Below are 14957 nucleotides of genomic sequence, written 5' to 3'. Positions count from 1 at the left end.
CTAACTCCTATTTCACTTGTACTGAAGGTGGAATTTAGTATGAAATACCTGACCTGGGATGTTGTGTAGTTAAGTTTAATCCACCGGCCCTGAGCTTATTTGTCTAGGATTCAGATAATCTTGATTCAATTTCCATCTCCTCCACAGTCCACTCGTATGAGTCTGACAGATTACTTGAGTGGTGCCTCAGATCCACTTCTGCATAATGACTGGAAGAATTTTTTACTCCCTGCAAGTCATTATGCAAATAAATCAATAAATCCTTACGAGATGTTTCCATATCTCAAGGGTCAGTCACAGGGTATATTATTAGGCTAAAGCCTAATAAAAGAACAAGGCATTATCATGTCTCTCCTCTCTCTTTTTTAAACATCACGAACAATTTTGATCAAGTTGTCTCATTTGAATATTGGATTAGATTGTGATTCAATTATTACCTGCTCCAAACCTGTTTTTCTAATGCAAATCTAAAGCAGATTTTCAATTTTAATACAGTCTAAGAGAAATAAGAGTGCACATGCAGGGAGACACTCTGAGATAAAACAATGTGGGGGAGAACAAGCCTCTCACTCTGCAACGTCCCCATGCAGCGTCTTCAGCAGAATCCAATACAAGCACCACTGTGCTACTCACCATCAAATATTAGTCACTCCTGGGCCCTAAGTCATGGTTTACGATTCAGGGTCAGCTGAAGATCCGGATGGAGTCAAGCCATCTTTAAAGAGCTATTTCCTTGGCACAGTTAACTGAAATTATTTGTTGGCGAGACCGCGTTGGGACCCCTTACTCTTTGACCACTGCCTTGACTTTAGGGAGCCGGGAGACACGCTCTCAAGCATGAAGGTTGCAAATACTAACAATTCATAAAGGAGGAGGAAGATACTTGCAGGTTCATGTTTTAGCCTTAAGGTAACTGCTAGTCAGCTGGTCTGGTTTTGCTACCCTGTGGCTTAATCCGCACTTGAACAAGGTAACGAATCCTTAGGACTTTCTCTTGGTCCTTTTTCAGAGCCCTGCCACGCCATTCACAGAGGTCAGGAATCAATCCTGTTTGGCTCAACGTTTCCAAGTATTGCTCTGCGTATGCCAGAATTAGTGTGAATACCTTCCAGATGCTTATTCACGATTATTAAACCGGAGTATGCCTTCTCGTGATGCTGACTCATGGGAATCACATCATTACCGTGAGACAGATCCATTCAGTTCAATGAGACCGAGAGAGAGATGGCACCTCTGTTAAGAGTCTAATCCCAGTAGAATTGATTTTATGTTAGGGGATGGATGCCTCAAATAAACAGCCGGGACAAGATGAAAAATAGCATTATCTTCCTATTCGTCTATTATGGACTTTAATTAAATGTACTTAAGTAAAATTTTTATCTTATAGATGATACTGCTAGTCTTTACGTGTCTTCTGTTGCCTCAAAGCTGCCGTGGCTATAAGACCTATTTTTCTCCTCCAATTTGAAGCAATTGGCATAGGCTGCTTCATCATGGTGTGAAAGTCTCTTTTAGTAACAGGATTTTCTAAGCAGCCCTATTCTTCTTCAAATAATTTCTTCTCTTACCTCACTTCTTGTAATCTTCACAGCATACTCTGCTTATCTACCTTATATGATTTTTTTTAATTCATCTCTCTGTATTAAATAACTTCCTTTCTTGACTCTTTTTTGAAATCTCAGTGGTATCTCATACAGAGAGTTTAATTTTTATTTCCCCAAATCTACTGGTGCCATGCCTGTAATACTGTTCTGTAAGCTGATGAAATTAACTTCAGCAATTGTATTCATTGGAATTTGGACTATCAAATAGAGTGATTCTTACAACTTCCTTATCCCAGTTTTCCTTTGCACTCATTGTTTGTTATGGCATCATTTGTGAAGGTCATCCTAACCTTATGGGACAACCAGATAATCCTAAGTATATTATATTTTATTTCTTTACTAAGTTGAACAGCTCCGCATAATGTTACAAAAACCTTTCTCACAGAAAGCTGCCCTCAGCCTTCAAGATCAGAAACAGTATATTTTCAACCTAATTTGTATTTTATGCTTTTAAAATATGCTGAACTGACATCTCTAGAGGCTGAGGTCTGTTATTGACACACAGAAGAAGGACATCTGAGAGAAAAAGACCGCAGAAGCTTCCCATGGCAACTTCCCTTGAAGCTGAAGCGGTGACAGAGCATTTCAGTTTTTGTGTCTAATTCAATACTGTGGCTTTCTGGTGAGGTTTCTAATGAACAAATACAACTGCAATGTTATTTTCTCATATATAACACCACTCCAGTATGTCCTGTAGGCAGATCTCTGAACAGCCATCACGAGGCAATGACTTACAGTTCATTACTGTACTTTTAAATGTCTAATTTTATCATTAAAAACCTCCACTGTGTAAAGGTCTAGCACAGAATTAAGTTGTCTCTCTGCAGATCATCACAGGAACTGAGTTGTTATACACTTACCAGGTGCCTTAGCTTTCTGTAGTCCACTTCATCTCCCACGGAACAAATTCCTCCCTACTAGGTCTCAGTTGACTTCAGTCATATCTGGATTTATCAGTGACCCCTCGTATCTTCAACCAACAGATACAGACGCTTCCATCTGTCTTTTGTTGGATGACTCACTGCCTTATTTCTCCTCCCAATTTATGGTTCTGCTGATTGCTCTGAGTTCAAACTCTTCTACGTCATTAAGATCTAAGCTCTCTGCATACCAGACACAGCTCCGCTGCTCAACAATTGCAAGAGCTAAAACGGTTCAAATGAACATGTCAAATATCTCATTTTCCTGTATAACTATTTCTTGAATTTAATTTAACCTTTTCTATATCCCTGTTTCTGTTTTCCCCTAGTTATAAACGACTCGAGTATCACTTGTTTTCACTTCACATTTTTCCGTCTTTTTTTAATGGAAAAAAAATCTGTTGCCCATGAGAATCTTCTACCTGAACCACAGGAAATTTTACAGTGCAACTGCATATACCTCTTTTGGGTTTCTGATTTTGCTAAAAACATGTATCTCAGCTCAGGTTCAGTAAAATCGTTGCTGATTGCTAAGTAAGCCTGACAAGATTTTCAGTTCTGCACTGAAAGCAGTGAGACATACGCAACATAATGCACAGTGAAAATCATTCCTTTCAACCGCGTTTTGCTTTGATGTCCACGAGCAGATTGAATACCAAGCTGATGGTAAAAGCTAAAGAATGTGTATGGGAGCCTGAAGATTGAAGGTGGTGAATCAAACCCACCAGATAATAGGGTCTCTTTATTATCTCTGCAGATAATAAATATCATAGCGTCTGTTAATCTAGATCCTTGAATTATGCCTAGAAATCTACTTTTTAATATGTTTATGGAGAACCCGAGTTATATTTCTGCCTGGAAGATCTTCTGCTCGTTGAACTCACATCATGCATTGAAAAGAGCCGGCCACTGTTCATTTCCTGGAGGTGGCACATTATCAGTCCAGCTGAGTGTATTTTACAGCTAAACTACTTCGTTTACTCATCATCCAGGTATACTGAATATCTATCAGAGTGAAACAGCTCAGTTAAGATATTCTCCTTTCACACTTTCTTTCATCGTGTCAGCTGAAAGTCACGCTAAACTGCTGAACTTTATGTTTGTTTTGAAACTGCCTTTTAATCCACTTACGAGCCTCATCCAGATCTTGAAGAGCAAACAAACAAAGGAACTGGGTTCTATCATGATTAATTACAATGGAAATCAGTCCTAGCCTAAACATTTACTGAATGCTTAATCCCTGTTAATGTTTTTACTGAATAGAAAAGCCAGCTCCATGGAAAAATAGATAGTATTTTTATTATCATTATCCTGTTTTGTTTTGGCTTTTTTTTTTCCTGCCGCAAGTGCTTCCTTGGGAAAAAGGTACCTGGTAAAAAGCAGAAATAAGACTTTTTGGTGTGTGTGCATGAACATAGTGTTGCTAAGAGAGGAAATATTTTAGCATGGGATAAACCATGGAAATAGGCAAACATACAGGAGGTTTATTTGATATGCACAAGCCAACGAGGGCAGTCAGCACCTGCAGAACACCAGAACCGTGGGGGGAAGTGGGTAGCAGCAGAAGGTGATGCCACAAAGAGGTACGGCAGAGTGTATGACGGAAAGTAAGACAGACAATCCAGTGTCAGCTCATTTTCTTTGCTTAGAGCCTGGCTCATCTAACCAGAGCGTCCACATGCAGAAGTCCCTTTCATAGCATGTTGGGGAAAGTGAATATGCTTTCAGCACATGCTAGTTTATAGCAATCACTGCTTATACGGAATGTTTTTGATCACCCACTATGTTAGAACAATTCCACAAAAACCAAAAATCTGTGTGTTTTTTCACTCACTGTTGTTGTCTCCTCTTTGTCCTAACTTCCCAGAAAAGCTAAAAAGATGGATGGAAAGGTAGTCAAAAAGCCACATATGGTGAATGACATTAAACACTAAAATCTTATGTTCTTTGGGTACTTATCCTTCTCACAGTAATCACAGTAGTCTCTGCACATAAGGAAAAAAAGAACTACAAAGGTCATCACCTCTTAAACACTGTATTTAATAAAGCGTAAAATCAAATTGCTCAAACTCGGGTGCTGCAGCTCAGCCCTGCGGCCACACTACACCATTGAAAGACCACCTTATAAATGTGCTACCTTTTCTTCCCAGTGGAAGTTAAGCTCCTCTAACCACTTCGCAGCCAAGCAGCAATAGACATTTTGTTTTCAGGACTGTGGAAGGATGGTCCACAGCACACGAGAGAAAGATTTTAAGAGGTGAAATCTCTCAAACTACTTTTTGCTTTATGAACATATTCAGCTACAGATACAGCTATTAATCTTCATGCCAGTTCACAGTATCTTCACAGTCTCCATTTGAGGTCTTGATCTGACTTCTCTAGTTATGAATAAGTACTGTCATCAGAGAAGCCATAAAGCACCATAAAACATTCTTCTTCTCTTACTGACAAGGACGTTTCAACTTCCGTAGAAGACAGTGTCATCCACTGCATACATCGTTTAAATCACAGTAAGAGCAAGGTACACCAATCAGTCAGTATACACTCAAGCTACTATGAACTACCAATGCATGTCTGCATACTAAAGGCCTGGCTCCTACACTGATATACATAAATATTTGCACACTTGCTTATTTTGAGAAATTTAATAGCCATATACTCACATGACTTCCTATTTGCTCGTGACCGCTTCCTCTCTCTAGGCACCGCTCGCTGGCTTGGCACTTGGGTGGCGGACTTTACAATGCGATCCATGATCTCATCTGCTGCATCATCTGTTGCATTAGGTGAATCGTCGTTGCCAGCGTTCCACGAACCGATACGGCCTGAAAAAGCCCAACAAACGAACTGAGGGAAAAGAGGACCGAAGTCTCTTGCATCACTTTGGTTTTGCAGTTGCGTTTTTTTTGGAAATTACAACAGACAGTTCATTCATTGCTATTTCAAATTGGCCAAAGTAGAAGACTCTGCCTAATGGAGAATATTTCAAAATAATACCCTAGACTCTCTGCTGTATCAGCAGAGACCCGAGAGCGCAAATGCAATTATAACTTTCTATTCCCTTCAGCCTCAGAGTCTTATCCTTAACCATGCAACTGGCAAATGTCTGCTAGGGACTGTCTATAAGCCAAGGATTGCTGGAGTGTTGTGTGACCATGTTTCCCTCTGTTCCTATTACACAGAGACTAGAAGACATGGCAATTGATGCAAATCAGCAAGACAGGTCCTTTGTACCAAAAGAGAGAACGAATCCGTTTCCAAGCATCTGTATCACAGCTTAGTGCAAAGAAGACTTGGAAAGGGCAAAAAATGTGGTTTGACATGTCTTCTTGTCCTTTTCACAATGAAGAATTCACCTTCTCATCACAAAGCTGTATATGTCCTGGCACAGCTCCGTGTGCTCTATTATGAGCAGAAAAGCAAGAGTCGCTGGCAAGCTGAAAAGCTAAATAGGCAATTTTGGTTAAAACCACAAACAAACAAGTAAGCCATGTCTCCGAACCCAAGGCTCTGGCAATTCTTACTCCACAGAGCTGTGTCAGGCACACCTCTCTGTTCCTCCACTACAGACTACTGTTCTGTGTGCTTTTTGGTTTTGAATAATTTGAACGCTACTGTGCAGCGAGAACACCGACAGCGAGCTTTGCAAAAGAGCGGGTGTAGTAGAATTGCAAGCGGCTAAGAATTCACAGGTGAGGCCACTCTGTATCACGTCCCCGACGTCAATAAACAACAGCTTTGATTAGCACTTTGCTCTGCGGCTTCTCTCCTGGCTCTTGTCAAAAGCAGTTGCATGATGATAGTGCTCCTGACAAGCTTCTGTCTGGCTCACCCATCCTCTGCCTCTGCTGTTCTTCAGGGGAACACAAGCTGACTCCCATTATCAGGACATACTGCTCGTTAGCATTCAATGGATTACTTCGGCTACTCAGGTTGCTGCAGTGCAGCTTGAATTATTTCATCTTTGTACTTTAGCTAGTTGACTTGCTTCTTAAATTGGGTCTGTGAAAGCTCCAAATTAGACAGGGTCATGGTTTCAAGCCTTAATAAACCTCACACACGCAGACCTAGTGGTGGATGCTCTGGATGTTCTGTCAGTGGTATCAAAAAAGAACCAAGAAAGTGTAAGGTATTCAGATGTGAGGGAAAAGAACAGAAAACTGAAGATTTCAATTTTGGTGCATCCTCTTTACTCCAAAACCATCTTCCAGGTATCACGTGTATGGGAGGGGGTGAGGGGAAGACGAAAGAAAAAAAAATGGTGAACCCAGCATCTGTAAAATGATTTAGCTTAAAGGGAAGTGGTTTAGTGGCCGCATAAATGAAGAGGTGTACCAGTGAATCATGTCTTGGACAAAAAACAAGGCAATCTCATTGCCAAGAACGGCTGTACCAGTGAGCTCTTCTGTCAGAGTATCAGGTGCTGGAATCGGCAGATTAGGTCAGGTTTTCATTTCCTCCCTGTTAGCTTTCAGAAATCACCCGCACTGACATTTGGAAACAGCAGAGCACCGTGGACCTCGGAGAAAGAGCTATCTGTCAGGACAGCAAGGAGATGCGGGGCTGCCCACTGCAGCTTTTTATGCTCTTAGGCTCCACTTAATCCACTACCTTTGCAGTTTATTAGGGAGGTGGTTAGGAGATTCACCATCTTTCTCCTGCCCCTTTTCCTCTCCCCAGCCATTCTTAAAACACTGCAAGGCCCTTTCACTTCTATTTGAATTGCTGCTTTCTACTTACTTCTGTTGAAAATAAAAATAAAAACATGGATCCCTCACTTTGCCTTCACAACAGGAATAAAAATTGAGGTGTTAGTGTGCAGCCACGTTGACGGGGGTGGGAGGAGGAGGTCCGAATTTCTGCAGGCTTGTACTCCTAATGCCCCCAGCACTACTTCGTCTGCGATCCATGTGTTAAAACTTCAGGCAAATTCTCCTACATCCCTGTGCTCCAAAACACCACTTCCAGCGTGGAAAAACCACTGGGTTTTTCCTTCCCCTTCAACCCTTTCTACTGCAAGCACTATGCAAGGGGGCCACAACACGCATTTGGGCCACTATGTGGCTACCAGACCACAAGAACCATGGCCAAAAGGAAGCCGCTGGCACTTACCTCGGCTGGCCCGGCTTCGAGTGCGGACCCCGAGCGCCGTGGTGCTTTCCCCGCCGACGGAGGAGGTCTTCAGCACGGCCTTCATGTTCTCGTGCTCCGCAGCGTCCTCGGCATACTGCAGCCCCTGGGGCTGGCTCTGGCAGGGGGGCGAGCTGCTGGAGAACTTGCCAGACTGCGGGAGGAAAACGGATCTGTTGTTTGAACAGCAAATGGGAATTTGCTAGACTGGGAATTGCAAGGAGGGAAGTGTCCTCTCGGGCTGGTTGGGAGGGCAGATATTCCCAAAAGAGCCAGGCAACAGCTGCTCCTCTCCCACAGCATGCACCCTGAGCAGAAATAAACTGGAAACAGGGCCACAGCAGGGAGCAGCAGACAAAATCAGAGGAAAAAGCATTATAAGGTTTCTAATTTTGACCTTCTGTTGGAGAGTAGAAGGTACAAAGCTTGCTTTGAAACCTTCCACCCAGGCTGGGCCCGATCCAGGGTCAGGTGTGACACTGAGCGAGACAGCACAAGACCCGATACAAAGAAGAAATTGTTTTTTCCTGTACCGTCACCTTTCAGTAATAAGGCAAAACTGGGAGAGTAGTCTAGGAAGAAGAGACCTTTCCCTCTCGCCCCTCTGCATTGCTGCACAGAAAACTCTCAAACCGGTCTAAAACACAAATACCTACAAGTAACCTTAAAATACATAACCAGTAATGCTAAAAAAATCCCCGGTCCCAAAACACCCAGCCAAATTATTTCATGGCCAAGACACAAAAACTGCAGTCAGCAGCTAGAAGAACAAACAAAACCTTACAAGAGATTTAGGAATCTGCCCTCTGCTTCCCCGCCTCCCCCCGTGTGATTCCCTGTCACCACGACTACGTTAACAACAGCGGCTACATTAGCTGGGCTCGCAGCGCGCCGGGATGCAGCAGCTCCTACGGTTACTGAAAACAGCCGTCTAGAAACGGACAAAACCATCAGAAACGGATAATTTCTAAGGAGAAGAGCTTGCATTGCTGGGCTGCTCTCCTTTCCCAGCCTCTGCCTATGCTGGTATTCGTTCCGCTGCTCTTATCTACAGAAAGGCTAAAATACATTTAAAATACAGTCCTGGCTGCAGGAAAGACAGGTTCTGTCAACAGCAAACAGGCATCAACAGATAATAACATCCCTCGGTATTTTGAGTCATATCAGTCCACATCAAAAACTGAAATATGTTTTCCTTTTAATCTTTCTTACTCCTACCAGTTCAGCACAGATGAAAGAAGGTGTGCTGCATTCTCTTCTTCCTTTCCACAATAAACAGCATTAATTATTCACTTGATGGTATTGAGCCAGTCAGTTAAATGGATGCAAACCTGCAGAGCCGTTCTGTCAGAAAATGGTAAATTGGAAGAAAAGACTGGGGCCCTACTTTCAGAGCTTTGATCAAGTCCCTGGGACTGTCAAGAATGCAAAATGAAAATATTTAATCTGTACATCAATGACAGGATGATTCTATTTTAACATAATGACTTTTCGGGGTAGGACAGCAAGTTAAACTAAGTAGCAAACCAATAATCCCTACAAGGCACTGAGCTAAATATACCAGTGTGAGATTCATTTTTGATAGTGGGAAATTTGTTTTCTTGTTAAAATATGAGCTTGCAACATTTTGATGTGGAAAGTGTGCAAGTGCTAGAGTTTCAGATGTGAAATTAAAAGACACAAAAACATTAGAAAGAACCTTCTATGAAAGTGCATGCCATTTTGGATTAATAATACTCTCTTACACACGGAAGGTTGCAGAGCTAATCAATACCACCTCAGAAAAACACAAAGGATAAAGTCTTCACATAACTGTTAGTTACCAGTCACACAGGTTAGTTAAATGTTGGCATAAACACACTAATTCATGTAATTTTCTTTCTGCGCCCCAAGCGATACAGGGAGAAGCTGTATTGCCAGAAGTTTTATTTCACTTCCTTAATTGTCAGATGTTGCTGTAGATAAATGGCCAAACCCCAGCTTCTTGAGCAAATGACGGCCATTATGAAACAGTGAGCATTAAGCCACATTGTTTATGTTCAGCAAATTGAAGAAAGCCCCAATGCTGACCAAAAAATGCATTGCATAATAGATGCTCCTCAAACCAATAAATTGTTTTATTATGAATATAACTAGTGCATTATAGTTTTTAAATTACTTATTCACTCCTTATTTATTTTCAACATCACATTCAGGAGCACTTTATGATAAATATGTGAAGTACGCCATGTCTCACCTCTGTGGTGACTGAAATATCTTACTCACAATTCATACAGCAAGGAGAACCATTACAATTTGCTTTGCATCCCTAGATCCCAATGCTTTTGAACGCTTTATAAAATAATACCATTTGGACTTGCACAGCTTAATAATGACTGTGAAATCATCATGGTAATCCGTAGCCCAAGGTAACTGATGATCCCCATAACATTCAGAGCACTGATGTTCTGGGTAGTGGGGATACTTTGCAGTTTAGTAAACAGACATTAAGGAAAAGAAATGAAGAAACTTAAAATTATTAAGGCCTCAGATCAGGATATGCTTATTTGAGAGAGCAGGTACGCATATGGTTAAAGCTGACTGTACAAATGCATTCTTATGATTGCACGAAAAAGCTATGAGAAAAATGTCATGGTTCATAGTTCCAGTTGAGGAGATGGAGGTGAGCAGTCCATACTGAGTTAGAAATTAGATGCCACAGCACACAGGGGACATGGGAATGACATGCTCTTTCAGAGAACCATACCTCAACATCCTCTTCTTCATCGGTCTGCCACCAGAAACAGAGGACAGGGTGGAGAAGGACAAACAGCAAGATTTAGGAAAGACAGTATGGTCAAACCACAACGGAGTAAGAGGTAACCATGGTACTGTTTATGCAATTACAGGAGGACATAAAAATACAAAGCGTATAAGGAATTAATTCCTTAGACTATCAACTTGCTTTCTTTTTTTTCCTCCAGTTAATTGTACACAGAACAGACTGTCACCTGCAGTAGGGTATATCAAAATTTCCAGATTTTTCTTAGAGAAATTATGAACTGAAAGTACCCCATACCCATCCTGTCTCTCTCCCTTGAGTCACGCGGTTGCTTGCCCACTTTTTGCCCTGTGGAAACTGAGAGCACTAGGAAGGACTCTCTCTCCTTTTTCCAGATCTGTTCAGCACAGGGAGGTCCTGGCTGCTCTTTCTCCCAGCGCAGAGGTCAGCTTCTTGGCAATTCCTTTCCTCTACGCTCAAGTGCTTGCTTTAATTCCTTTTTTAAGCTGGGGCTTTTCAACTTCAAGTTCCAATTTAACAGACCACTAAAATCAAATGCCGAGTAGCCTTTGCATAAATGCTTAAAGTTCTTCAGTAGCTGCCCGATATCAGACCCTGGAAATTAGAGAGACGCAATTATCCTTGGTCATTCAGGGCTTTCACCCTCTGCGACAGCAGGCATGTAAAACTATCTTGACAGTTACACAACATTAAAAGCAGAGGCTGTATCAAAATATTATGGTGTATAGAGTGCTCTTAAATGTGGGGATTTACAGGGAATTAGCAAAATATTTAGAGCTGTGTTCCCAAATGCCTGGGGAATTCTTTATTGGGTTGTAGAGATGCCCCACATGGAAGGTTCCCAAAGTAAACCACAGTTTCTCAAGTATCTGGGCTCTTTGTTTCCATAATTTTCAGTTTGATTGCTTATAAAGGGCAGACACAGCCTAGAAATTCAATGCATCTTTTTTATTTGTGGGTTTTGTTTTGTTTTTCAGAAGAAGAACTCCACCAATTCTGATTCCCTCCCTAGTTTTACTAATACATATTTTTGACCTTATCTCCATCTCAGCTATGATTTCTGTCTGGGATTGATACATTCTGTTCCAGAAACATTCATCATTAAAAAAGAAAGCCTGATTTACTTTGGCCCTCAGCTTAGTTTCAGCACAGTCTCCATAAGAAGATTAGCTGTGAGAGTGCTGAGCAGCACATTAACATTACTTTTTAAGGGTATGTTTTATTCAAAGAGTGAGATGCTTATTTTTCTTTGGACACAGAGGCACTGACAGAAATGCAGGCAGATGTTTTGCAGAGGAACCTCGGCAGGTATGTTCCCTTTACATTATGAAAAGATCCATTTGCTTTATTCCATCCCCTGGGGGGCAGGGAGTCACACCGTAAGCAATTCTTCTGAAGGCCACTGTTCACTTTTTGGCATGAATAAGAAACAGAATGGAGAAGAAGGGGAAGCAAGAACATACTTGTATTCTAATCCATATTTACATCTATCTAATAAATAAAAGGCGGGAGGAAAGCAAAGTAAGCTACAGAATAGGCAAAAGGCACTGAAGGAAAGGTGAAAAAGCAGAGTATATACATCACAAAGAGTATGCTCCAACCAAAAGAGTATCATATTATTACTTTATATCATGACAGATTTTTGCAGGGAAAGTCCCAGCTGCTGGCCCTCCTGCCCATTTAATCTAGCTAAAAGTGATTTGCTGTAGACGTAGGTTAAGGGCAACATGCTCCCCTCTGACTTTGCTCATCGCCAATGCACTGGGCATTACCATTTCCCTTCCTCCTGCTCTGCGTGGAGAGGGCTCGCACCTAGAACCACTGTCCTTCTACACCCAAAGCTACTCCAGGGCACAGGAGGAGCAGTTCACCACCCCCATCGTGTTTCCATGCCTAGAGCGCCATTTGCCCCCAGCAAATACTGCCAACAGGAGTCAACGTGGCAAAGTAAATAAATCAAACTTTTGTGTCATGAGGGGAATTTGGTCTCACCCAGGTGTGTGCATTCTGCCTTTTCTTTCCTTCTTCTTTTCATCATTATAAATGCATTGGGAAACGTTACTAAATTAGGAAATTTTTAACATGCAATATTACCAAAATGCACTTGAAAAATATTGCTATACTGAATACGTCCTAACAAGATGTTAATTAAAAAAAAAAAAAAAAAAAGGCTGCTTGATTCTTCTGTCATCAAGTATTTGATGCTGCAGGACGATCTGAGATCTCCCTCCTTCCCTCCCTCTATACCTCTCTCCCTCCCTCCCTCCCATTTTTCCTTTAGGCTAGCATTTCTATGTGGTGGATTTGCTGTTTCAAAATATTATTTCTATTACATAGCAATTTTGGAATTGAATCTCCTAAGTATCATAAAAACCAGAACTTCATAAATCTGGGAGACAGATGCTTACATTACCTACTATTATTAAAAATCATTAAAAAGCTCAGACTTCTATCCATAATTGCATTTATTCCCTATTTTGCTTGCTTGTTATTTTTACTGTGACTGAAATGAGTGACTGCTATCATTGGCGAAAACCAGATATAAGGTTACACAGACTAGGCAATTTTCCCTGTGAAACTGTGGCAACTCCCTGTTTCCCCCCCACCCCACCCCATCTTTCTCTCTCTTCCAGAGAACATTCACCAAGATTTAAACGGACAGTGCCCAGTCCACTTCAGCTATTAAAGAACATATAAACTTAAAGATCTCTGTGGTAAAAGGTTGAAAGAAAGACTGGAAATACTCCCCATCGTGTTTCTCAGCCCTGCTCCAGGGGAGCAGTTGCTGAAGCTGATGCAAGTTCTCCACGCAAAGAGCCAGCAGACTCTCTCCATGCGAAGAGCCAGCACCCCTCTGCCTTCCAAGTCTGCAGGGGGGACCAAGGTTTAAGAGATACGTGCCTTCTCGTTAAGAACTGGGATGGTTCTGGCTTATTCCTTTCCCATTTTTTTGCTAAAATCCTCCTTCTTCTGCCTAAAAGCACTGTACTGTAAGGTGATAAAAATGAGATCTGAGGAAACTTTCAAAAGGACCGGGAGGGAAATAATATCAAAAAAACATACAATCCTTCTAGGTCATCAAAAGCAGAAATTAAAATTCCACATGACTACTTCTTATTAGAATTGCTTTCTACAAAGAGTTTCTTTCCAATGTCAAGATCTGAATTTTCATCTATCAGCGTTTTGTAACTAGTTGAGCATACTGTCAATGCATTACTGATATATCTTCCCTTTCCAATGTCTTCAAATATAAAACACTAAGAAAATCAAGACCAGATACAAACCACGGCCAACACAAGGCTACAATAAAACTCCCCTTTTTCATCATTCTTCACACATGAATATCTTCCATCCTGCTGACTTGGAAACTTGTTTTGAGGTAGATCTGACTTTGAAGTTGTCGAAGCAAGCTGTGACAAATAGTCTGATGCAACTTTAGTTCTGTTTTACCATGTACTGCAATCAAATTTACTGCAATCGTAAACGAGGCCATATTACTGGGCCATGGTTAAAGAGATTTAGTAAGTCCTGAAATAACCATAGGGCCACATGAATAACTCCCTTAAAGAACATCTCTATAAGGGGAATTTTAAAGAATGTGTTTTTTTACTCCAGCAGGCTTTTTGTTTTTAAGCTAATAGGACCATTATATCATCGTAAATTAGTGATAGGCGAAAAATGCTCCCTTTCTGGGGACCTGCAAGATATTTTTAGGTGGAACACTAGCTATCAGATGGCATTTAATTAATGTTAAAGCTCAACACCATCTTGAGCTGAACAAGACAACTTCTTCCAATAATACGTTTTCCAGGGAAATGCCTAGCTGCCTCCTTTCTTACATTTTCAGAAAATGGACATTGTCCCTGTCTCTGCTCCTCACTCACTAGCTGTCAACCCTGAGCCGCCTTCTGGTCTGAAAGGGTTCCTTCTCTCCGCTTCCGGAACCCAGCTGCCAGTGATCAGATTTCCTTTTTCCCCTTGCATTTCCTGCAGGAACAGGACGTAGAGAAGCTTTGTGTCCTGCCACAGCCAGTTCTTCTGGACAGATAATGCAGCAACACTACATCACACAGCAGTAAAACAGTAACTCTTTCACATCTCAGTATTGTTTAAACTAGGAAAAAGTATTGAAGCTACCTGAGGAAACGAACATTTAAACTTACTAATCTCTTTGGTTAATGCTATCTTTTAGCTCCTCTAGAATATGGCAGGAAAGCCAAGAAGCAATTGAAGAAAGAGATCTCAGTTCCCCAGTGGTAGTTTTGAAAATTTGTATGACTTTGCATAAAATCAGAGCCTCTTCCTTAACCTGAGGCTAAGTCAAAAGGAAAACCTTTTGAGATAATAATACAGGTTTAACATTTTCTCTAGATGGGGCAGATTTCCAAATTTAAAGAGAATATTGCCAGGAAAGATCGACAAATGATTGTGCTTCAATGACTTAAATACAATCTCAATTTATATCAGTCTCAATACATATATATATTTTGACCTATGTTGCCTGAGTCATAAAACTGTAAT

General features: G+C 41.2%; 1 protein-coding gene across 8 annotated transcripts in view; it reads right to left on the bottom strand.

The window, feature by feature from the left end:
- Positions 1-14957, bottom strand: part of FHOD3 (formin homology 2 domain containing 3) — a 400221-nt gene that overhangs the window by 15654 nt on the left and 369610 nt on the right. For 4 of the 8 annotated variants that reach the window (XM_063326253.1, XM_063326255.1, XM_063326256.1 and 1 more), the window contains 3 exons: positions 10401-10424; positions 7637-7808; positions 5188-5349 (listed from right to left, as the gene is read on the bottom strand). In XM_063326253.1, coding sequence (XP_063182323.1) covers positions 5188-5349; positions 7637-7808; positions 10401-10424 — 358 coding nt within the window. Of the gene's footprint in view, positions 1-2464; positions 3894-4358; positions 4397-5187; positions 5350-7636; positions 7809-10400; positions 10425-14957 lie in introns of all 8 variants that reach the window. The other 4 variants (XM_063326258.1, XM_063326259.1, XR_010069969.1 and 1 more) reach the window with 3 other exon arrangements.

The sequence above is a fragment of the Chroicocephalus ridibundus genome, chromosome 2, assembly GCF_963924245.1.
Source record: "Chroicocephalus ridibundus chromosome 2, bChrRid1.1, whole genome shotgun sequence".
NCBI classification, from domain to species: Eukaryota; Metazoa; Chordata; class Aves; order Charadriiformes; family Laridae; genus Chroicocephalus; species Chroicocephalus ridibundus.
This window is presented reverse-complemented; position numbering and strand designations above follow the sequence as displayed.